This window comes from Salmo trutta, chromosome 22, assembly GCF_901001165.1.
Source record: "Salmo trutta chromosome 22, fSalTru1.1, whole genome shotgun sequence".
Lineage (NCBI taxonomy): Eukaryota > Metazoa > Chordata > Actinopteri > Salmoniformes > Salmonidae > Salmo > Salmo trutta.
In genome coordinates this window covers 36,863,496-36,888,501 of record NC_042978.1, presented here as the reverse complement: position 1 = coordinate 36,888,501, position 25,006 = coordinate 36,863,496, and the positions used below count along the sequence as shown (strand labels likewise).

The following is a 25,006-nucleotide window of genomic DNA, read 5'->3' as shown; positions in this document are numbered from 1 at the left end:
CCCCTGTACCCCTCTGGTGACTCCCTGAGCTACAATCACACTTCCACCTCCACCCCTCCCCTGTACCCCTCTGGTGACTCCCTGAGCCACAATCACACTGCCACCTCCACCCCTCCCCTGTACCCCTCTGGTGACTCCCTGAGCTACAATCACACTGCCACCTCCACCTCTCCCCTGTACCCCTCTGGTGACTCCCTGAGCCACAATCACACTGCCACCCTTCTCTACTTCTGCAGTAGTCTCTGTAATCCCCTATCTCCTCTCTGTGCTGTGGATTTAGCTTCTTAATATAGAACCTGGTGTCCTGTTGGGGTGCAAGAGACCTCTCTCTCCCTCTCTCTCTCTCTCTCTCCCCCCTTTCTATTTCTCTCTCTATCTTCTCTTATCTGTCTCTCTCCCCTCCCCTCTCTCTTTGTCACTCTCTCATCATTCTCTCTCTTATCAGTCTCTCTCTCTCTCATCACTCTTAATGAGTCACCACTGATCTTCTGATCCAATGGCCTCACTGCCACAGAAAAGGACCAAAGTCGACTGGACTCACTCTTTTTAGAAGCAGGCCAATGTTTTAGCATAAAAGTATTTGGAGGAGAAAGTCTCGACTCGCTGTCTCTCACAGATTCATTTCAATGAGCTAAAATGTGCTCTAGTCAGATAGCGTTCACAGCACCCTCTAATGCTTTTCCCATACAACAAGATGAGTCATACATCTGAAGGCAATGACATTCAAAAGAGGAAAGTGCACGGATGAAGACAGACCTATAAAGCCACAGGAACTTAGTAGACATCGGTGGTATACACTATATGAACTTACATGACAGTAATATAGATATGGTATCGAATATCTAAATATATGGTGGCATAACAGGTGAAAGTGTGACAGGGAGTTACAAACAGTATTAAGACAGTAAGTCCAGTATAGTTTGTGTCGCTTGTTGATGACAGCATGACACTCACCGTGGACATGAAGCAGTGGTCCAGGTTCTCATCAGCGAACAGAACTCCGTCCTTGATGAAGACGGCACTGGCTCTCAGGATGAATGAGGAAAACAGGTTGATGTGGATGTAGTTCCTGGTACAGTGGAACTTCCTGTACAGGAGAGTCAACTTCCTGTTAGACTGACCTCATTTCCTGTCATGTTAGAGGGTCCATAATGAACTATAATGCCTATATGACCACAATCCAGTCTTCAAGTGTTATCTATTTATCATCACAGCTTTATCATGTATCTGTGTGTATCTAAGGAATAAATATTGGACTGAGTATGTCCTAGTGTTACCTGAACACAGTGAAGACAAAGATGGCTGATATGAGGGAGACGAGGGAGGTGGCATATCCAGCGGTGTACACCTGACTGATGGTGGAGAAGTATGTTGTCTGGAAAGCAACAGGTCAGAGGTCAAAAAGAAACATATAGTGCAGGCTTAGCCTCAGTTTTATAACTGAGAGGACTTCAAATACCATCAGTAGGCTGCCCTCTATGTCCCTCATATACTGAATCATATAATAATGTCATTACATATACTGACAAAACAGTACAAGTGTAGTGAATGAACATATCGGGCCAGGAAAGATACTGTTGTGTTTCTGTCTAGGGAGTTACACTACTTAATAAGCGTTTTCAGATGCACAGCACGATCACACACCTTCCTCATGGCCTTGGGAAGTGTGTGTGTGTCTGTGTCTTCTAGGTGTACGTGAGAGAGGGTGTGTGGAGATACGTGTGTATATGGGGAGTGGTTGGGAATGAGACAGAGGGAGGGATGTGACAGGGGGATGAGGTGAGCCCTCTGAGCACTCAGCTATGGCCGCTAGGAAGTCTGGGATGTTTATCTATCCTTCTCATGTCTCACTCTGTCTGTCCTACCATTTCTTTTCTTTTCTCTTTGCCTTTCCTTTCAAACTTGTGATTTGTCTAAATGTATGTGTTGCCAGATGGTTAGCGTGAATAGCCTGCAGAAACAGCCAGCGCTTTCCCACGGGGGACCAGTACGGGAAAAAAATAATGTATGAAATGTATCCATTCACTACTGTAAGCCGCTCTGGATAAGAGCATCTGCTAAATGACTAAAATGTAAATGTAAAAAAATGATTACTCAAATATCCATCGTAGTGATGTAACGAGAGATAGTAATGTTATTGTTTGGCTGGCTGGCTGGCCGACCTGTTAGTAACACAACAAAGTAACACAACCGACGTTCAACAATGCTTCCAGCATGCGAATGAGAGAGAGAGAGAGAGAGGGAGAGGGAGAGACAGAGAGAGAGGGAGAGGGAGAGACAGAGAGAGAGAGAGAGGGAGAGGGAGAGACAGAGAGAGAGAGAGAGGAGAAAAAAGAGTAGGCCTATAAAGTGAGATAGGTAATTCAGACTGAATAAGTAGATGGTTGAATAAGTACCTGACTGAATAAGTACATGACTGAATAAGTACATGACTGAATAAGTACATGACTGAATAAGTACATGACTGAATAAGTACATGAATTAATGGCTCAGTGGAGTTGTTACATTTTGAAATGTGACAAATTCTCCCCTCAACCAATCCCATTCCATCTCACCTGAGAAGAAAAATGAACAAGGACAATTCCGATGAGTGATTATATGAGTGAGTAAGTAAAAGAGAAGGTACTCGGCGTGAGTGATGTGGTGTCTCTAACCTCTGATCCTGTCTCTGACTCATCTGCGAACTCACAGGCCTCCTCATACGTAGGGTACAGCTCTGTCCAGCCATCCTTCGTACAGTTCCTGAAGATGTAGCCTGGTAAACAGATCAACCAATCAGAGGTAGACTGCAGGTCTAATCCCGGGACTAAACTCAGGAGGGTTGCCTGTTCATTCTCACCTCACATAGAATAACAAGACAGAACTACAGCATTGCTCCTTCAGTTATACAGAAGGATGCATTCATGAGATAGACAAAAAAATGAAATCCATAGAGTTTTACAGTACAACACTGTTCAATAATGTACAATACTAGACAGTGAAATACTGTAATACAGAATGCAGCAGGCACATTAATTACGTAGAGAACTGTATTCTCTATGCACAATATATCTCTTTATAATCACACTCATCATGTACTGTATATCTCTTTATAATCACACTCATCATATACTGTATATCTCTTTATAATCATACTCATCATGTACTGCATATCTCTTTATAATCATACTCATCATGTACTGTATATCTCTTTATAATCACACTCATCATGTACTGTATATCTCTTTATAATCATACTCATCATGTACTGTATATCTCTTTATAATCATACTCATCATGTACTGTATATCTCTTTATAATCACACTCATCATGTACTCTATATGATTGCCTGTGTCATTTTGGTGCTGTTGTCATGTTGACGTGTGTGTGTGTGTCTGTGTGTGTGTCTGTGTGTGTGTGTGTGTGTGTGTGTGTGTGTGTGTGTGTGTGGTGTGTGTGTGCATGCGTATGTGTGTGTGTGTGTGTGGTGTGTGTGCATGCATGCGTGTGTTCCTGTGTGAATGTGTGTGTTCCTGTGTGCGTGCGTGTGTTCCAGTGTGCGTGCGTGTGTTCCTGTGTGAATGTGTGTGTTCCTGTGTGCGTGCGTATGTTCCTGTGTGCGTGCGTGTGTTCCTGTGTGCGTGCGTATGTTCCTGTGTGCGTGCGTATGTTCCTGTGTGCGTGCGTATGTTCCTGTGTGCGTGCGTATGTTCCTGTGTGCGTGCGTGTTCCAGTGTGCGTGCGTGTGTTCCTGTGTGCGTGCGTGTGTTCCTGTGTGCGTGCGTATGTTCCTGTGTGCGTGCGTGTGTTCCTGTGTGCGTGCGTATGTTCCTGTGTGCGTGCGTATGTTCCTGTGTGCGTGTGCATGTTGTTTTCATGTTGATAGGGGTTAAGGGATCAGAGAGGGCTGTGTAATTATTTCTACAAACTGATTAGATAGAGGATTAGATGAACCACAGAGGGCAACGACAAAAGAGATCTTAGAGGCAGGAAACAATGAACAGCTAGAAACACACCACACAGAGAGAGAGAGAGAAGAGGGGAAGAGATGGAAACAAACACTGACAGAGGGTAGGGAAAGAGAGAGATGTCATTATGTATTTCAGCAGCAGAGAAAATGGAGACAATAAATTGACAGAGAGAACTTACATAGAAAGACAAAAAAGCATGAGGGAGAAACCAAGAGAAATCCTATGAAAAAGCATGTAATGAGGATAAGAGAGAAAAGGAGGATGAAGATAAGAGAGGAGAGGAGGATGAGGATAAGAGAGGAGAGGAGGATGAGGATAAGAGAGGAGAGGAGGATGAGGATAAGAGAGGAGAGGAGGATGAGGATAAGAGAGGAGAGGAGGATGAGGATAAGAGAGAAAAGGAGGATGAGGATAAGAGAGGAGAGGAGGATGAGGATAAGAGAGGAGAGGAGGATGAGGATAAGAGAGGAGAGGAGGATGAGGATAAGAGAGGAGAGGAGGATGAGGATAAGAGAGGAGAGGAGGATGAGGATAAGAGAGGAGAGGAGGATGAGGATAAGAGAGGAGAGGAGGATGAGGATAAGAGAGGAGAGGAGGATGAGGATAAGAGAGTAGAGGAGGATGAGGATAAGAGAGGAGAGGAGGATGATGATAAGAGAGGAGAGGAGGATGAGGATAAGAGAGGAGAGGAGGATGAGGATAAGAGAGGAGAGGAGGAGGATAAGAGAGGAGAGGAGGATGAGGATAAGAGAGGAGAGGAGGATGAGGATAAGAGAGAAAAGGAGGATGAGGATAAGAGAGGAGAGGAGGATGAGGATAAGAGAGGAGAGGAGGATGAGGATAAGAGAGGAGAGGAGGATGAGGATAAGAGAGGAGAGGATGAGGATAAGAGAGGAGAGGAGGATGAGGATAAGAGAGGAGAGGAGGATGAGGATAAGAGAGGAGAGGAGGATGAGGATAAGAGAGTAGAGGAGGATGATGATAAGAGAGGAGAGGAGGATGAGGATAAGAGAGAAAAGGAGGATGAGGATAAGAGAGGAGAGGAGGATGAGGATAAGAGAGGAGAGGAGGATGAGGATAAGAGAGGAGAGGAGGATGAGGATAAGAGAGGAGAGGAGGATGATGATAAGCAAGCAAGGAGAGGAGGATGAGGATAAGAGAGGAGAGGAGGATGAGGATAAGAGAGGAGAGGAGGATGAGGATAAGAGAGGAGAGGAGGATGAGGATAAGAGAGTAGAGGAGGATGATGATAAGAGAGGAGAGGAGGATGAGGATAAGAGAGGAGAGGAGGATGAGGATAAGAGAGGAGAGGAGGATGAGGATAAGAGAGGAGAGGAGGATGAGGATAAGAGAGTAGAGGAGGATGATGATAAGCAAGGAGAGGAGGATGAGGATAAGAGAGGAGAGGAGGATGAGGATAAGAGAGGAGAGGAGGATGAGGATAAGAGAGGAGAGGAGGATGAGGATAAGCAAGGAGAGGAGGATGAGGATAAGAGAGGAGAGGAGGATGAGGATAAGAGAGGAGAGGAGGATGAGGATAAGAGAGGAGAGGAGGATGAGGATAAGAGAGAAGAGCAGGAAAAGAACAGCTGAGAAAGACAGAGACAGAGAGAGAGCGAGAGAGAGATAGAGAGAGAGATAGACACACACAGAGAGAGACGGAGAGAGAGAGAGAGAGAGATTCAGCAAGATTTGTGACCTGTTGCCAGAAGAGAAGGGTAACCAGTGAAGAACAAACACCATCGTAAATACAACCTATATTTATGTTTATTTATTTGCCCTTTTGCACCTCATTACAATACTGTATATATATATATATATATAGACATAATATGACATTTGAAATATCTTTATTATTTTGGAATTTTTGTGAGTGAAATGTTTACTGTTTTTTTTATTGTTTATTTCACTTTTGTTTATTACCTATTTCACTTACTTTGGCAATGTAAACATGTTTCCCATGCCAATAAAGCCCTTACATTGAATTGAGAGAGGTTAAAACAGGCACTGATAACCGATCAGTTTGCTGTTGAAATTAGTGAGAATATTAGTGAGAATATTCCATAGTGGACTAGAACAGTTTCCTGGTAGTCAGATCTACTGACATAACTAGGCCATCACAATGACAGACAAGGCAACTCCATCAAACACACATGTGCACACAGCACAATGGAGGAGGGGTGTCAGTCCATCACAGGAGAAATAGCCCTCCTGCTCAGTTCATTAGGATTTAATGGATCAGACCATAATTCCATCTTCTTCTTAGTAAGATTTTGTATTTTATTTTACCTTTATTTAACTAGGCAAGTCAGTTAAGAACAAATTCTTATTTTCAATGACAGCCTAGGAACAGTGGGTTAACTGACTCAACTCAGAGATTTGAACTTGCAACCTTTGAGTTACTATTCCAACGCTCTAACCACTAGGCTACGCTGCCGCCCCAAGATAGGTGGGAGGAGATATGGAGACGCACTTCCCTCTGTCCTCTGGAGAGACTGATAACTCTCTCTGTCACTAGAGTACATACAAACCCAACAGGGAGCTTGTACATCAGGGAGCTAATACCTGCATCCTCCACCAAGGGTCATCTTGATGTCACCAGCAGGGTGCAGGGTGGGGACAACAGGGAGCTAATACCTGCATCCTCCACCAAGGGTCATCTTGATGTCACCAGCAGGGCGCAGGGTGGGGACAACAGGGAGCTAATACCTGCATCCTCCACCAAGGGTCACATTGATGTCACCAGCAGGGTGCAGGGTGGGGACAACAGGGAGCTAATAACTCAGCCTCAAGGGGATAGGCTGTTATACTCTGTATACTGATGAGTTGATTTGGGGAGAACTGACAACTCATCAGGCTCAACTATGTAGGAGACGGGCTGTTATGTAGTCTGGAGCCAGCTAGCTGCATGAGATTTGATTATGGCTTCCAGAATAGGTGTTGTGTATCTCCATGATGACTTGACTTTGCAGTCGAAGCATCTTTCACTACTCTCTCTATGTCACTTCTCCTGCCTCCTGCCTCCTGTCTCCTGCCTCCTGTTCCTGCCTCCTGTCTCCTGTCTCGCCACTGTAGGAGATGTACATTACCAGTCAGAAGTTTGGACACACCTACTCATTCAAGGGTTTTTCTTTATTTTTACTATTTTCTACATTGTAGAATAATCGTGAAGACATCAAAACTATGAAATAGCACATATGGAATCATGTAATAACCAAAAAAGTGTTAAACAAATCAAAATATAGTTTAGATTTTATATTCTTGAAAGTAGCCACCCTTTGACATGCTGACAGTATTGCACACTTTTGGCATTCCCTCAACCAGCTTTAATAACTTCTTAGGGCTAGGCCCATTTTTTCTCAATTTCCGCCTGACTGACGAGCCCAAAGTAAACTGCCTGTTGCTCAGGCCCTGAAGCCAGGATATGCATATAATTGGTACCATTGGAAAGAAAACACTTTGAAGTTTGTAGAAATGTAGGAGTAACATAAAATAATGTAAAATAATGTAGGAGACTATAACACAATAGATATGGTAGGAGAAAATCCAAAGAAAAACCAACCTGAGTTTTTTTTGGAGATCATGCTCTTACAATGGAATATATAGGGGCAAACTGAATTCTAGCTCCCAGGATGCAATTCCTATGGCTTCCACAGGGTGTCAGCAGTCTATGTTCAAGGTTTCAGGCTTGTAACTTCCAAAACGAATAACAAATATCAGTTTTAGTACAGGGACACAGTCTTGGAAATTCGTGTTTGGGCACGCGATGAAGACAAGACGCACCTGCTAAAACCGGTTTCCTATTGAACATACTTCTTTTCATAAGAAATATTATAGTTTGATTACATTTTAGTCAAAATACATTTCTATTTAATCCTCAGGTGCCCTAAAATGTAATTAAACTATAATATTTCATACGGAAAGAAGTATGTTCAATAGAAAAGCTAAATAAGCAGGTGCGCGTCCGCACAGACTGATTTCCAACTCTGACTCCCAGTACGAAAACTCAAAATTCTTCCTCGTTTAGGAAGAAACAAGCCTGAAACCTTGAACAAAGACTGTTGACATCTAGTGGAAGCCATAGGAATTGCAATTTGGGAGCTGGAATTGCATAGCTTTCCATTGTAAGAGCATGGGCTCTCAAAAATAAACAATTTCCGGTTGGTTTTCCTTTGGATTTCCTCCTACCATATCAATTGTGTTATAGTCTCATACATTATTTTAACATTTCTACTAACATCAAAGTGTTTTCTTTCCAATGGTACCAATTATATGCATATCCTGGCTTCTGGACCTGAGTAACAGGCAGTTTACTTTGGGCACGTCAGTCAGACAGGAAGTGGAGAAAAATAGACCCTAGCCTGAAGATTTTAACAAAATAATAATAACTCTCTTATAAAATCAAATCAGCATTTCCCTTCAAAACTCGGCAGGTATATGTTTTGTTCTATTTTTCTTCACCAACACTGATAATGTATTTCCATACTTTTCAACGTCTCTCCCTCTTTTTCCAACGTCTCCTTTTTCCCAGGCCTCCTGTTAACCAGGTCTGCTCTCCCATTGGCCACAGCTTAACAAGCTACCTTATTGGTCAAAACTTAAACCTAAAAGTATACCAACCTATTCACTTGTACATTAAAGAAATATTTCTTCAAAAGAAACGCATTAACAACATAAAAATTCAGGAGCAATTTGATCACCTTTTAAATCTAATACCAATTAATTATAGCAAATAAACTCTATAACTGGTTTTAACAAGGGCATTACACACACATGCAGAGATCTTCCATTCACCTACTCTGTGTCTCACAAAGACACGGCGGTTGGAACCAAAAATCTCAAATTTGGACAAATTTCCATTGGTCTAATGTCGATTGCTCATGTTTTTTGGCCCAAGAAAGTCTCTTCTTATTATTGGTGTCCTTTAGTAGTGGTTTCTTTACAGCAATTCGACCATGAAGGACTGATTCAAGCAGTCTCCTCTGAACAGTTGGTGTTGAGATGTGTCTGTTACTTGAACTCTGTGAAGTATTTATTTGAGCTACAATTTGAGGTGCAGTTAACTTTAATAAACGTTTCCTCTGTAGCAGATGTAACTCTGGATCTTCCTTTCCTGTGGTGGGCTATCTTCTGTATACGACCTCTACCTTGTCACAACACAACTGATTGGCTCAAATGCATTAAGAAGGAAAGAAATTCCACAAATGAACTTTGAACAAGGCACACCTGTCAGTTGAAATGCATTCCAGGTGACTACCTCATGAAGCTGGTTGAGAGAATGCCAAGAGTGTGAAGAATGTCAAATATAAAATATATTTTGTATAATATATTTACTACATGATTCCATATGTGCTATTTCATAGTTTTGAGGGCTTTCCTATTATTCTACAATGTAGAAAATAGTAAAAATAAAGAAAAACCCTTGAATGAGTAGGTGTGTCCAAACTTTTGACTGGTACTGTATATTACTATGCACTAATGACACCATCATAACAGCTCAGTAGTATATCAACGCAGCAGCTTCCTGAGATAGTCATTGAACAGGGTGTAGACGTAGATGTTTTGCTGGATCACTTCCCACAGAATCCCCATTATACTAATGAGAGGTCATTTAGACTATCACATCCCTTTATCAGACAGGAAGGTAGAGAAGGCAACTGAGTATGTGTGTGTATGTCTGTGTCTGTGTGAGTTCACACGTGTGCGTTCACGTATGTGCGTGCTGTTGTTTATGCTATGCATTAGTACAATGACAGTGAGTCATTGAATCCGACATGACATTTTACAACATTGGAAAAACTTCCCCCTGTCCACTCCAGTCAGTCCGATGTGATGGGCAAATCACCAAATGGCTGTGATGAATATAAATGAGATGAATAAGATGGAACAGAAGAGTAGGGCAGAAAAGCAACAGAGGATGGTGTTCTCTCTCCAACCAGCCTGGAGTGTGGATGGATGACTTAATACACTCACAGTCGCATACCTACAATGACTCAAAGTACGAGGTCACAAAGTTGAGAGGAGAATGTGTGTGAGGGAACATAAGTGTGTGTGTGTGTGTGTGTGTGTGTGTGTGTGTGTGTGTGTGTGTGTGTGTGTGTGTGTGTGTGTGTGTGTGTGTGTGTGTGTGTGTGTGTGTGTGTGTGTGTGTGTGTGTACAGTCTGATGGCCTTGAGATAGAAGCTGTTTTTCAGTCTCTCGGTCCCAGCTTTGATGCACCTGTACTGACCTCGCCTTCTGAATGACAGCGGGGTGAACAGGCAGTGGCTCGGGTGGTTGATGACCTTGATGATCTTTTTGGCCTTCCTGTGACATCGGGTGATGTAGGTGTCCTGGAGGGCAGGTAGTTTGCCCCCGGTGATGCGTTGTGCAGACCGCACCACCGTCTGGAAAGCCTTACGGTTGTGGGCGGAGCAGTTGCCGTACCAGGCGGTGATACAGCCCAACAGGATGCTCTCGATTGTGCATCTGTAAAAGTTTGTCAGTGTGTTGGGTGACAAGCCAAATTTCTTCAGCCTTCTGAGGTTGAAGAGGCGCTGTTGCGCCTTCTTCACCACACTGTCTGTGTGGGTGGACCATTTCAGTTTGTCCGTGGTGTGTACACCTAGGAACTTAAACTTTCCACCTTCTCCACTACTGTCCCGTCGAAGTGGATAGGGGGGTGCTCACTCTGCTGTTTCCTGAAGTCCACGATCATCTCCTTTGTTTTGTTGATGTTAAGTGTGAGGTTATTTTCCTGACACCACACTCCGAGGGCCCTCACCTCCTCCTTGTAGGCCGTCTCGTCACTGGTGGTAATCAAGCCTACCACTGTAGTGCCGTCTGCAAACTTGATGATTTAGTTGGAGGTGTGCATGGCCACACAGTCATCTATGAACAGGGAGTACAGGAGAGGGTTGAGAACGCACCCTTGTGGGGCCCCAGTGTTGAGGATCAGCGGGGTGGAGGTGTTGTTTCCTACCCTCACCACCTGGGGGCGGCCCGTCAGAAAGTCCAGGACCCAGTTGCACAGGACGGGGTCAAGACCCAGGGTCTCGGGCTTAATGACGAGTTTGGAGGGTACTATGGTGTTAAATGCTGAGCTGTAGTTGATGAACAGCATTCTTACATAGGTATTCCTCTTGTCCAGATGGGTTAAGGCAGTGAACAGTGTGATGGCGATAGCGTCGTCTGTGGACCTATTGGGGCGGTAAGCAAATTTGAGTGGGTCTAGGTTATCAGGTAGGGTGGAGGTGAAATTATTCCTTGACCAGTCTCTCAAAGCACTTCATGATGACGGAGGTGAGTGCTACGGGGCGATAGTCGTTTAGCTCAGACACATTAGCTTTCTTGGGAACAGGAACAATGGTGGCCCTCTGGAAGCATGTGGGCACAGCAGACTGGGATAGATATTGATTGAATATGTCCGTAAACACACCAGCCAGCTGGTCTGCGCATGCTCAGAGGACACGGCTAGGGATGCCGTCTGGGCCGGCAGCCTTGCGAGGGTTATCACATTTAAATGTTTTACTCACGTTGGCCACGGTGAAGGAAGCGGGCCGTGTCAGTGGCACTGCATTGTCCTCAAAGCGAGCAAAGAAGTTGTTTCATTTGTCTGGGAGCAAGACGACGGGGTTCGCGACGGGGCTGGTTTTCTTTTTGTAATCTGTGATTGACTGTAGATCCTGCCACAAACGTCTCGAACTTGAGCCGAGGAATTGCGACTCTACTTTGTCTCTATACTGACACTTAGCTTGTTTGATTATCTTGCAGAGTGAATAGCTACACTGTTTGTGTAGCTGAATGTTACAATCTCTGATGTCTCTCTGGAAGGCAACCCTTACTCAAATGTTGTATACCTTGTTGTCAAGAGACTGGACATTGGCGAGTAGTATACTCGGGAGCGGTGAGCGATGTGCCCATCTACGGAGCCTGACCAGAAGACCGCTTTGTCTGCCCCTTCTGCGGCACTGTTGTTTTGGGTCGCCTACTGGGATCAGATCCGTTGTGCTGGGTGGTGGTCCGAACAGAGGCTCCACTTCGGGAAAGTCATATTCCTGGTTGTAATGTTGATAAGTTGACGTTGCTCTTATATCCAGTTTTTCTTCCTGGGCTGTATGTAATAAGACTTACTGGGGTAACAATGTAAGAAATAATAAAAAAATTAAATACTGCATAGTTTCCTAAGAACGCGAAGTGACACGACCATCTCTGTCGGCGCCATCTTGTAGAATCTCAGACTGGCCAATAAAAAGAAAAGATTAAGATGGGCTAAAAAACACAGACCCTGGACAGAGGAACTCTGCCTAGAAGACCAGCATCCCGGAGTCACTGTTGATGTTGAGACTGGTGTTTTGCGGGTACTATTTAATGAAGCTGCCAGATGAGGACTTGTGAGGCGTCTGTTTCTCAAACTAATGTACTTGTCCTCTTTCTATTCTGGTTAGAGCCAGTTCTGTAAAGGGAGTAGTACACAGCGTTGTACCAGAACTCAGTTTCTTGGCAATTTCTCGCATGAAATAGCCATTTCTCAAAACAAGAATAGACTGACGAGTTTCAGAAGAAAGTTCTTTGTTTCTGGCCATTTTGAGTGTGTAATCGAACCCACAAATGCTGATGCTCCAGATACTCAACTAGCCTAAAGAAGGCCAGTTTTATTGCTTCTTTAATCAGAACACCAGTTTTCAGCTGTGCTAACATAATTGCAAAAGGGTATTTTAATGATCAATTAGCCTGATAAACTTGGATTGGCTAACACAACGTGCCATTGGAACAAAGGAGTGATGGTTGCTGATAATGGGCCTCTGATAATGGGCCTATGTAGATATTCCATTTAAAAAATCTGCCGTTTCCAGCTACAATAGTTATTTACAACATTAACAACGTCTACACTGTATTTATGACCAATTTTATGTTATTTTAATGGACAAAAAATGTGCTTTTCTTTCAAAAACAAGGACATTTCTAAGTGGCTCCAAACTTTTGAACAGTAGTGTATTTCTTTGTTACTTCATGGGGACTTAAAATAGTGTGTGTGTGTATATATATATATATATATATATATATATATATATATATATATATATATATATATATATATATAAATATATATTCAAATTGAAAATCAAATAGCTAAATGATCCTTGGTATGACCTTCTTAAAACAATTCCATGTAGTTTAGTATGCTATGTATTGTGTATTTGTGCCATTCAGAGGGTGAATGGGCAAGACTTTAAGTGCCTTTGAACGGGGTATGGTAGTAGGTGCCAAGCGCAACGGTTTGAGTGTGTCAAGAACTGCAACGCTGCTGAATTTTTCACGCTCAACAGTTTCCTGTGTGTATCAAGAATGGTCCACCACCCTGTGAAAAGCTTTCCACAACTTGTAGTCCATGCCCCTACAACTTGAGGCTGTCCTGAGGGCAAAGGGGGGTGCATCTCAATATTAGGAAGGTTTTCCTAATGGTTTGTACACTCAATTAATATTCTGCACCTCTCTCTCTCTCTCTCTCTCTCTCTCTCTCTCTCTCTCTCTCTCATTTTAAGAACATAAAACACACGAACACAGCTATGTGTCTCTGTGAGTGTGATGAACATGTCTCATTTACACGCCTTATCTAATGTCAACCATTTTACGAGCCATGAGAGAGGCTATAACTGTGTATGTTTTCTTTAGGGTAGCCAGCTGGCTATGGCTGGGGCTAAGGAGGAGAGGAGGATGGTCATAGCCTATATAAACATGCCAAGTTTCCTTCAGGATGGGGAGGAATTAATGTAATCCTCTGTCTTGAATGATCTTAGAATGACTTCTAGTTTCTAAGACCATAACATAGATCCCCAGGGATACTTACCAAACACTTGACTACTCAGTTGTGTTATTCTTTAGCTGATAGAATAGTTTCTACTGTGTTTGTATGCTTTATAAATGACCCAAAATAGCAACTTTAATAGCAACACTAAACTGTAGAAGCTTTCCCCTCTGATCCTTCCACATACATCAATGTATTGAACAGGAAAAACCCACACTGACGTCCTCCCTCCCTTTCACCTCTTCAGAAGCTTGAGTGGTTCTGGCTATATAAACTTCTCCCCACTGAGCTGAGTGGGTTTAGGCTAGGTTCAAAGGTCAATCAATAAATCAATCACATTTATTTACAAAGCACTTTTTACATCAGCAAAGAGCAAGCAGAAGCAGCAAGCAGAAGCAGAAGCAGAGGCATGCCCAGGAACAAACCACTCATATTTCAAAGGGTCAAAGGTCAAGTTAAAGGTTAAAGGTGAGATGTTACATTACCTTTGTTGGCGAAGAGCTGGGAGACGTCTGAGCAGGAGACGTTGACAATCTGGCCCACCTCAGCCCGTGACCAGCATCTGATCTCATCCCACTCTGTACGACACCCTGGCACACACACAGGTACGCACGCACGCAGGCACGCACGCACGCACACACACACACACACACACACACACACACACACACACACACACACACACACACACACACACACACACACACACACACACACACACACACACACACACACACTGGATCTTAGCACCTGATCTCATCCCACTCCATAAGACACCATGAGATACTCACACGCACGCATGGATGTACGTGCAACACACACAGGAGGCAGAAAGAGCGGATGTTAACACAGTGTGCCACTTTCTGTAAGCAAGCTAGACGAATGGCGGATTTGTGCCGTGTTTGATGGGTCCACTGTGAACAGACAGTAGATCACAGTAGAATTGGAGGAACAGGGAAATAAATGACAGTGTGTCATCATCATAGAGAAAATGTATAGAGATCATTACTTGGAAATAAGCAGTTTTTGCATGGAAATTGCCATTGAGGGCTTCCACAATTTTAAAGTAATCAACTGGGTGGGAATTCCTATGGGTGGGGAGTCCTATTGTTTGGGAGGAATGTTGGGTATTAGTTACTTTAAAAAGTTATATATTACATATTACTCGTTAGAGTTAACAAAAATACCTTGTTACTTTACAACAGTGGTCACCAACCCGTCGATCGGGATCGACTGGTTGATCTCCAAGGCATTCCTAGTCGATCACCAAACATTTATGTAAAAACAACGCTGGATAAAGCCTTGCTTTCCCAAAAAATATATATAGTTTTGTGTTGTTAGTTGTAGGTACACTTTATTCAGCAGCCCTAGTGCCGGGAAGGCAAAGTGTCCCATTTTGATCCATTTCATATGTCTGAAGATAGAATTCCGCCTACCGGCAGGCACAGGGAGCAAATCAAGTGCACCTACAGGCCCACCACTGGCTAATCAGATAGCTCAGATCACAATGTGTCCACAGTTTACTTGAGCCGTAGACTGTAAAAAGAAGGCTTGAGCGCACAGCAAAGTTGATACTGTGAGATTTCAACTTTTTTAAAACCATGACTAGAGAGAGACTGAACGAATACAGCAAAACACTAGTGTTTTTATGAGTAAGTTCATGAAAATAGTTTTTCAGTACTGCCAACACGTTGTTCAACACTTTTATAAGCCATAAAATGAGCTACAATCAGCTGCAATGAATGAGTAGCCTATAGCTAAGTGTTTTCATATTGTGATGTTATTATTAGGTGCTTGTCACTTTTATATTGAGGAATATTTCCCTTTATCTGGACATCGGATTAACAACATGAATTGGTGCTGTCAGCTGGAAGACAGTGTCCCCTTTTCTATGCGGAGGGAGGGAGAGTGAAGAGAGGGAGAGCGGAGAGAGGGAGAGTGAAGAGAGGGAGAGTGAGGAGAGGGTGAGCGGAGAGAGGGAGAGCGGAGACAAGGAGAGCGGAGAGAGGGAGAGCGGAGAGAGGGAGAGCGGAGACAAGGAGAGCGGAGAGAGGGAGAGCGGAGAGAGGGAGAGTGAAGAGAGGGAGAGTGAAGAGAGGGAGAGCGGAGAGAGGGAGAGCGGAGACAAGGAGAGAGGAAGAGCGAAGAGAGGGAGAGCGGAGACAAGGAGAGCGGAGAGAGGGAGAGCGGAGAGAGGGAGAGTGAAGAGATTGAGAGCGGAGAGAGGGAGAGTGAAGAGAGGGAGAGCGGAGAGAGGGAGAGCGGAGAGAGGGAGAACGGAGAGAGGGAGAGCGAAGAGAGGGAGAGCGGAGACAAGGAGAGCGGAGAGAGGGAGAGACTGTGAGTCGGTTGAGAGGCAGCCTCACCCCTGCTCTCTCCCTTCTCTCAAACTGACCATCAGATCAGTCCAGTAAATTAATACAAATAGTTCATTATTATGCTTACTCAGCTGTGCCTGAAAAGTAATTTGACAAATGATCATACAGGCTACCTGCATTTTTTGTTATATCATTTCAAAATGGTCTGAGAAGAACAACATTGGCAGGGAAATTCAAGCATAGCAGATATGCAGTGATAACATATTGGGCATATAGCCTACTACAAACTTCATTGCTACAGAACTGTTATTAATAGGTTAATGTTGCATAGACTTACGTAAAAAATTGAAGCAGTAGATCTCGGCATGCATTTTGATTAAAAAATGGACTTGACTCAGAAAAGGTTGGTGACCACTGCATTACAATATTACTTTGTGTGGAATGTAACGCGTTAAATTACTAGTTATATTACTAGTTATATTATTTTGCGTTACTTTGGTTTGACTGTCGCTGGGAGCAAGGCGAGCCACATGCGCTCTACCAAAGAGAGGCTACTTACTACCTCAGGTTTGATCACTAGTTTCGCCTTTCATCTGTGACGCTGCTTTCCTGTGCTAGTCTACAAGTGCTGATCTATCATACGGACTGCTCAATTAGCCATATATAGTGTAAGCCAAACATCTGTACAGATTTTCTATCTTTTCATTCAAAATCCCATAGATATGTATAGATGGCACACTTGCCACTAGAAGGTGAAGCCCTCTATGGGCTTTACTATCACAGAAGTGATCAATGGCAAAGATCAGAGGTGCGCCCTCTATACATTTCTATGGAGAGCTGTCATGACATTTCTCCGAACAGCCTTTCTCCACGTGCTCGAGAACTAAATGAGGAAACAAGTTGAGATTGGATCATGGAAATGCGCCCGGTAGAGATATAATTCTGAAAGTAGCGTACGTGTTGTTTGACAAAGTAACTGTAATAATATTACCCAATGTGAAAAAGTAACACTCTACTATACTCCGTTAATCATAAAAGTAATCTGGCTATGTAACTCATTAATTTTGTAACACGTTACCCCCAACACTGGTTGGGAGTAATCAGCTAATGATCAGAGCATTGTCTTCTTCATATTGTTTTGCCTAGTTTGTAAATGGCTTTAAGCTATCACTGTCATCAATAAATGAATGACACACAAGATTTGGTTCAATACTCCAGCACTGTAGGGGGCAGTAAATCACCAGTATTAGCTTTACACACCCCCTCCCACCACCCCGAAAAAAACATTGAATAAAAGCCTTTTGTGAACTAACACTCGCACTTGACTTTTTCCCCCTGACTAGCTCTGACTTTGCTTCTTTATTGAGGAACAATTTACTTACTATGACTGTGATATGTGGTTGTCCCACCTAGCTATCTTAAGATAAATGCACTAAGTGTGAGTTGCTCTGGATAGGACCATCTGCTAAATGACAGAAATGTTCATGTAAAATGTCACAGACATAATGGCACAGATGCAATGTTGAGATCTATTCATCTATATGGTTATCACCTCCTGGCAACAGGGCACAGCGTCTCTTTTGAGAACAGAACAGAAACATTTTTTTATAATGAATAAGGCCTGAAAGGTCATTGAAAAGGTTAATGTGTTTGTCAAATCTGTAGCCAGTAACACAATGTAATGGTCAAAGTTGAATAGACTATTTCCATTCCATCTACTTCTGCCATTTCTTAGATGAAGTTTAATGGAGACTCCAAAGAGGTCAAGATCAGGGAGTAGGAAGATGATCCTCTGTATGCCTATGCGTGTGACAGGAGAGAGAGAGAGAGAGAGAGAGAGAGAGAGAGAGAGAGAGAGAGAATATAAAGTATAGACTGTTGTTAGTATAATGAGAGCACGGGGGGGTGGAGGGATAGAGGGTGGAGGAGGGTGGTTATCCCTGAGAATTGTTTCTCTGTTGGACTCACTTATAATTCATACCCACAAACATACAGTAGCTCTCTTGGAAGTATCCCCTCTACATAGCTGGTCACTTGTGGGTTGTCATTCATGAACGGCTAAGGTGAGAAGACACTTGACTGAATGTGCACTGTGCTGTGTACTCTCTCATGTTCATTGCTTTTCAATGATCAAAAAATGAACTTCATTTCTGGCAAATTTACAGAAATGCCATTCATTTTAGCAGACATTCTTATCCAGAGCAATGAGTGCCTACATTTTCATACCTGTCCTCAGTTGGAATAGAACACACAACCCTGGTGTTGCAAGCACCATGCTCTACCATCTGAGCCACACAGCACCATGCTCTACCATCTGAGCCACACAGGACCATGCTCTACCATCTGAGCCACACAGGACCATGCTCTACCATCTGAGCCACACAGCACCATGCTCTACCAACTGAGCCACACAGGACCATGCTCTACCAACTGAGCCACACAGGACCATGCTCTACCATCTGAGCCACACAGGACCATGCTCTACCAACTGAGCAACACAGCACCATGCTCTACCAACTGAGCTACACAGGACCATGCTCTATCAACTGAGCTACACAGGACCATGCTCTACCAACTGAGCTACACAGGACCATGCTCTACCAACTGAGCCAGACAGGACCATGCTCTACCAACTGATCTACACAGGACCATGCTCTACCAACTGAGCTACACAGGACCATGCTCTACCAACTGAGATACACAGGACCATGCTCTACCAACTGATCTACACAGGACCATGCTCTACCATCTGAGCCACACAGGACCATGCTCTACCAACTGAGCCACACAGGACCATGCTCTACCATCTGAGCTACACAGGACCATGCTCTACCAACTGAGCTACACAGGACCATGCTCTACCAACTGAGCTACACAGCACCATGCTCTACCAACTGATCTACACAGGACCATGCTCTACCAACTGAGCTACACAGGACCATGCTCTACCAACTGATCTACACAGCACCATGCCCTACCAACTGAGCCACACAGGACCATGCTCTACCAACTGAGCTACACAGGACCATGCTCTACCAACTGAGCCCCACAGGACCATGCTCTACCAACTGAGCCACACAGGACCATGCTCTACCAACTGAGCTACACAGGACCATGCTCTACCAACTGATCTACACAGCACCATGCCCTACCAACTGAGCCACACAGGACCATGCTCTACCAACTGAGCTACACAGGACCATGCTCTACCAACTGAGCCCCACAGGACCATGCTCTACCAACTGAGCCACACAGGACCATGCTCTACCAACTGAGCCCCACAGGACCATGCTCTACCAACTGAGCCACACAGGACCATGCTCTACCAACTGAGCCCCACAGGACCATGCTCTACCAACTGAGCTACACAGGACCATGCTCTACCAACTGAGCCCCACAGGACCATGCTCTACCAACTGAGCCCCACAGGACCATGCTCTACCAACTGAGCCCCACAGGACCATGCTCTACCAACTGAGCCACACAGGACCATGCTCTACCAACTGAGCTACACAGGACCATGCTCTACCAACTGAGCTACACAGGACCATGCTCTACCAACTGAGCTACACAGCACCATGCTCTACCAACTGATCTACACAGGACCATGCTCTACCAACTGAGCTACACAGGACCATGCTCTACCAACTGATCTACACAGCACCATGCCCTACCAACTGAGCCACACAGGACCATGCTCTACCAACTGAGCTACACAGGACCATGCTCTACCAACTGAGCCCCACAGGACCATGCTCTACCAACTGAGCCACACAGGACCATGCTCTACCAACTGAGCTACACAGGACCATGCTCTACCAACTGAGCTACACAGGACCATGCTCTACCAACTGAGCCACACAGCACCATGCTCTACCAACTGAGCTACACAGGACCATGCTCTACCAACTGAGCTACACAGGACCATGCTCTACCAACTGAGCTACACAGCACCATGCTCTACCAACTGAGCCAGACAGGACCATGCTCTACCAACTGAGCTACACAGGACCATGCTCTACCAACTGAGCTACACAGGACCATGCTCTACCATCTGAGCCACACAGGACCATGCTCTACCAACTGAGCTACACAGGACCATGCTCTACCAACTGAGCTACACACGACCATGCTCTACCAACTGAGATACACAGCACCATGCTCTACCAACTGAGCTACACAGCACCATGCTCTACCAACTGAGCCACACAGGACCATGCTCTACCAACTGAGCTACACAGCACCATGCTCTACCAACTAATCTACACAGCACCATGCTCTATCAACTGATCTACACAGCACCATGCTCTACCAACTGAGCCACACAGGACCATGCTCTACCAACTGAGCTACACAGCACCATGCTCTATCAACTGATCTACACAGCACCATGCTCTACCAACTGATCTACACAGGACCATGCTCTACCAACTGAGCCACACAGGACCATGCTCTACCAACTGAGCCACACAGGACCATGCTCTACCAACTGAGCCACACAGGACCATGCTCTACCAACTGATCTACACAGGACCATGCTCTACCAACTGAGCCACACAGCACCATGCTCTACCAACTGAGCTACACAGGACCATGCTCTACCAACTGAGCTACACAGGACCATGCTCTACCAACTGAGCTACACAGCACCATGCTCTACCATCTGAGCTACACAAGAGATAGGCTGGTCCATTTTTATCCCAGTGGGCCTGCCCACAAAATGATCATTATTTGGATAAAAATGGGCCGGTGTGGGGGCCTCTACGAAGAAAATTGGTCGGTGTGGGGGCCTCTAGGGAGAAAATGGGCCGGTGTGGGGGCCTCTAGGAAGAAAATGGGCCGGTGTGGGGGCCTCGAGGAAGAAAATGGGTCAGTGTGGGGGCCTCTAGGAAGAAAATGGGCCGGTGTGGGGGCCTCGAGGAAGAAAATGGGTCAGTGTGGGGGCCTCTAGGAAGAAAATGGGCCGGTGTGGGGGCCTCTAGGAAAATAATGAACAGCATACACAAAGTGAGATTACGGTACCTGTTACAGTAACTGTACTAAATCTATGCCTAGGGTTAGAGAGGGACATGAATGTGATGCATTCATCTGTTTAAATGAGAAGACAAGCAGATACGAGTCTGTGCTACTGATTATAGACATCAGTGTAATTCTGATTGAGTAGGCAGCAGGAGATGCCTGCTATTAGTGGGAGGTCTACAAGACCAGATAATCTATTCAGAATGGTTATGAACACTGGGAGGTTCCTGGCTCGTCTTTCTATATCTCCTTCTATCTTCCTCTCTCTTTCTCTGTTTCAGAACCCTTTCACTGTTGTTGAAAGGCAGCCAAGATTGTTATCTGAATGATACAAACAAATGTCTTCTTTAATGTGTTTTGTTAACCTTCATAATTTTATACAACTTGTGTAATTATTTATCCTTTGTATTGAACAGAACTCCAGCGAACCTGGGGGTCTCTTTCTCAGGCACTAGCTCAGTAAGTCATCAACTGAGTAAAAAAGCTTTTCCTCGGGCCCTGAAAACAGTTGGTGACGTTTGAAGCTCTGTCCCTTGACCGCTGCTTACACATATGTCTCTGTCTGTTATTCCCCTCACATGGCTGTCAGGAGCTGTCCTTGTGGGTCTACAGTTGCTCCAAACCAGAGGAGGTATATGGAAGAGATCACTAATGAGAGAGAGGATCAACTCTCTCTCCCTCTCTCTCTCTCCCTCTCTCTCTCTCTCTCTCTCTCTCTCCCTCTCTCCCTCTCTCTCTCTCTCTCTCTCTCTCTCTCCCTCTCTCTCTCTATCTCTCTCCCTCTCTCTCTCTCTCCCTCTCTCTCTCTCTCTCTCACTGTCTCTTTCTACAGTCTCTACATCAAAGGCCTGCAGCCTGTCGTCAATTAAAACAGGCTCAAAGACGGACGACTTCACATCTCGTTCATAATAAAACACTATATAGCTTCTTTTCAGGACCTGTTGCCACAGCTGTGATGTCACAACACTTTCTGATTGATGTAACAAACAGTGGCTATTTCATGGTTATGAAGAGTCATGTCTGTTTGTCATGCAGAGGATCCAACTGGCCTGATATATTGTTTTAAAACCTGGTCTGGTCACCTCATGGAGATCCTAATTCCTCATTATATGGGTCACCCTGACTTGTGTATTGCAACAAGATGAGAACATGACATGCTGGTGCCATTTCTGTACTGAAACCTTAGAGAATACTGTGGATAGCATGCGGCTGCCTTGTGCTATTTCTACTTTAGGCTGGATTGAGGACCTCATGTTCTAATAAGCCAGATATTTAGCATTGTGCTAATTGCACCCCACCTACAGTAATGAAAAGGCACTCAGCCTGTCTGTATACAATAATGTTTTGTGAAAGGGGTGTGTGTGTGTGTGTGTGTGTGTGTGTGTGTGTGTGTGTGTGTGTGTGTGTGTGTGTGTGTGTGTGATACTCTGATGGTCGCTTGTGTAATCAGTGCTATTAGCACTCTGCTCTGTATCAGTGGAGGAGGATGGAGGGATAGACGAATAAAGTGATACTTTCTCTTTTTCTCTTTCTCCCTCTCTCTCTCCCTCTCAGTCTCTCTCTCTCCCTCTCTCCATCTCTCTCTCCCTCTCAGTCTCTCTCTCTCCCTATCTCCCTCTCAGTCTCTCTCTCTCCCTATGTCTCTCTCTCTCCCTCTCTCTCCCTCCCAGTCATTATTTCTCTCCCTCTCAGTCTCTCTGCCTCTCTCTCCATCTCAGTCTCTCTCTCTCTCTCTGCCTCTCTCTCTCCCTGTCTTTCCCTGTCTGTCACGCCCTGATCTGTTTTACCTATTCCTGTGATTGTCTCCACCCCCTCCAAGTGTCGCTTTTTTCCCCCAGTGTATTTATCCCTGTGTTTCCTGTCTCTCTGTGCCAGTTCGTCTTGTATGTTTAGTCAAGTCAACCAGCGTGTTTTTCCCGTACTCCTTTTGCTATTCTCTTTTTGCTATTCTTCCCAGTTTTGACCCCTGCCTGACTCTGCACTACTTTCCCGCCAGCCTGATCATCCTGCCTGGCCTGACCTTGATTCTGCCTGCCCTTCGGTACCTTTTGAACTATGAACTGGTTTTGACCCTTTTGCCTGTCCACGACCATTCTCTTGCCTTACCGTATTGGATGAATAAATATTGTAAGACTCCAACCATCTGCCTCCTGTGTTGGCATCTGGGTCTCGCCTTGTGTCATGATACTATCTGTCTCTCTCTCTCTTCCTCTCTGACTCCTTCTCTCTCTCTCTCTCTCTCTCTCTCTCTCTCTTCATTCATAGTCTTTACAACACAACACACACACAATGTTGCTGAAGGCACTGAAAAATTAAGCATGAAGACTTCACATGTAAGGTTGGGTGGATACAGTATTTCCAAGCGTGTATCTGTGTTTAGTACCAGTGATTATAGATTATAAAGTGTCTCCTGTAGGGAGGAGACCATTACTTACAGGTGATAGTGACAGCTTTACTATACAGTAGATATCTCACCATCACCATCGGATTTACAACATGAGATACTATATAAAATCTATGGGGAGACTCCAAGACTGCTGAGATACTTATCTTATAGTAAACATCATGTATATAGTACATAGCTTAACCGTTAGTGGCTGAGGCAGGGTATTCGACTACAGCCTGTTCCTTCTTGTTTTAAAGGCCAAAGTCTGGTCACATGGTGACCTGTGTACACTATTACATCACCCAGACCACCCATACCTCAGACCCAGGAATCGATCAGCTGAACATTAATGTGAGTTTATGATCCCCGTGAGGGGCGGTACAAATACAGGGACATGGTTTGTATTGTCAGAGGTACACACCTGATCTGGTTTGTGAGAGGGCTGGAATTAGATTGGGGAAAGAGCTAGGTGTGCTCTTCTTATTTTCAATCTTTCCTTCTCTCACTCCTCTCTGACCTTCACTCTTCCTCTCTTCCCCTCGGGCCTCACTTTCAGATGTTTAGTGGCTGCATTTGTCTTCCATTTCTCCATTTTCATACACAGATAGCTCTCGGTTTTGTTGTAATGCTGTTTACAATATTGTTCCCTCAAAACGTTCAGTCTGGATATATGATATCTCTGCACTGATTGCATTCCAGAAAGGACATGATGTGATACAATATGCTGTATTGTAGTGGTCATCTGGTCAGAAGGGAGGGAAACAAAAGAGATGATGGAGAGAGGGAAAGGGGGGGCAAGATACGGTCACACTTTATTTGGATCGTACCGTATAGATGCTGTATAGATGGTCATACTATCAACAAGCTATATGTGGATAACGTGTTGGAACCCAAAAATAATTCCAATAGTTTCGAACCACCATTTTTTAGTTCTGTTCCACTGTGCCGACCAGCAAAATAAAGTTCGGAATCAGTTTAAACCCCCAAAAAGTACAGGTTTATATCATTCCTTTCTGTTCCTTTTATAACCTGTGAAATCAACAGTTTCACCAATCAGTGATGATTGAGCAGGCAAGCTAGTTGTTTACATGCGTGATGGATAAACAATTGTAGCCTATGGAAATGATGCAGACAATTACAATGATGGAAGCCACAATTTATCTGTAATATTAAATCTGATCTAACCCCTAACATTTAATTTTTTAAATGTACCCTATGGCGCAAGATGCGACTGAAGTTTTACGGGTGGAGAGAGAGAGAGCGAGAGAGAGAGAGAGAGTGGGTTGAGAAGGAGGCTTGAAACGCTGGGCATCTTGTTATGGATCATATGAATTAGTTCCACAGAATTACACCTAGGAGGAGCTGCTTCTATGGAGGAACTTTGAATGTCCTTTGAGCTAGATAGCTAACAAGCTTGTGTGTGCAAAGCGGCACCAGAATTAAAAACACGTCTTACCTTTTTGTAGTTAATAAATCCAATGTGAAACGTGATAACTAGGCCTATGGAATGCTTAACTAGCATTGAAAAAGTTAATCCCTTCTTCT

At 44.4% G+C, this 25,006-nt stretch overlaps 1 protein-coding gene across 1 annotated transcript in view; it reads right to left on the bottom strand.

The window, feature by feature from the left end:
* LOC115158669 (pituitary adenylate cyclase-activating polypeptide type I receptor) overlaps positions 1-25,006 on the bottom strand; it is a 63,700-nt gene that overhangs the window by 8,087 nt on the left and 30,607 nt on the right. Inside the window, exons 3-6 of the mRNA XM_029707865.1 lie at positions 14,224-14,328; positions 2,655-2,755; positions 1,278-1,375; positions 955-1,087 (exon numbers count right to left, since the gene is read on the bottom strand). Of these exons, the coding sequence (XP_029563725.1) occupies positions 955-1,087; positions 1,278-1,375; positions 2,655-2,755; positions 14,224-14,328 (437 nt within the window). The remainder of the gene's footprint in view (positions 1-954; positions 1,088-1,277; positions 1,376-2,654; positions 2,756-14,223; positions 14,329-25,006) is intronic.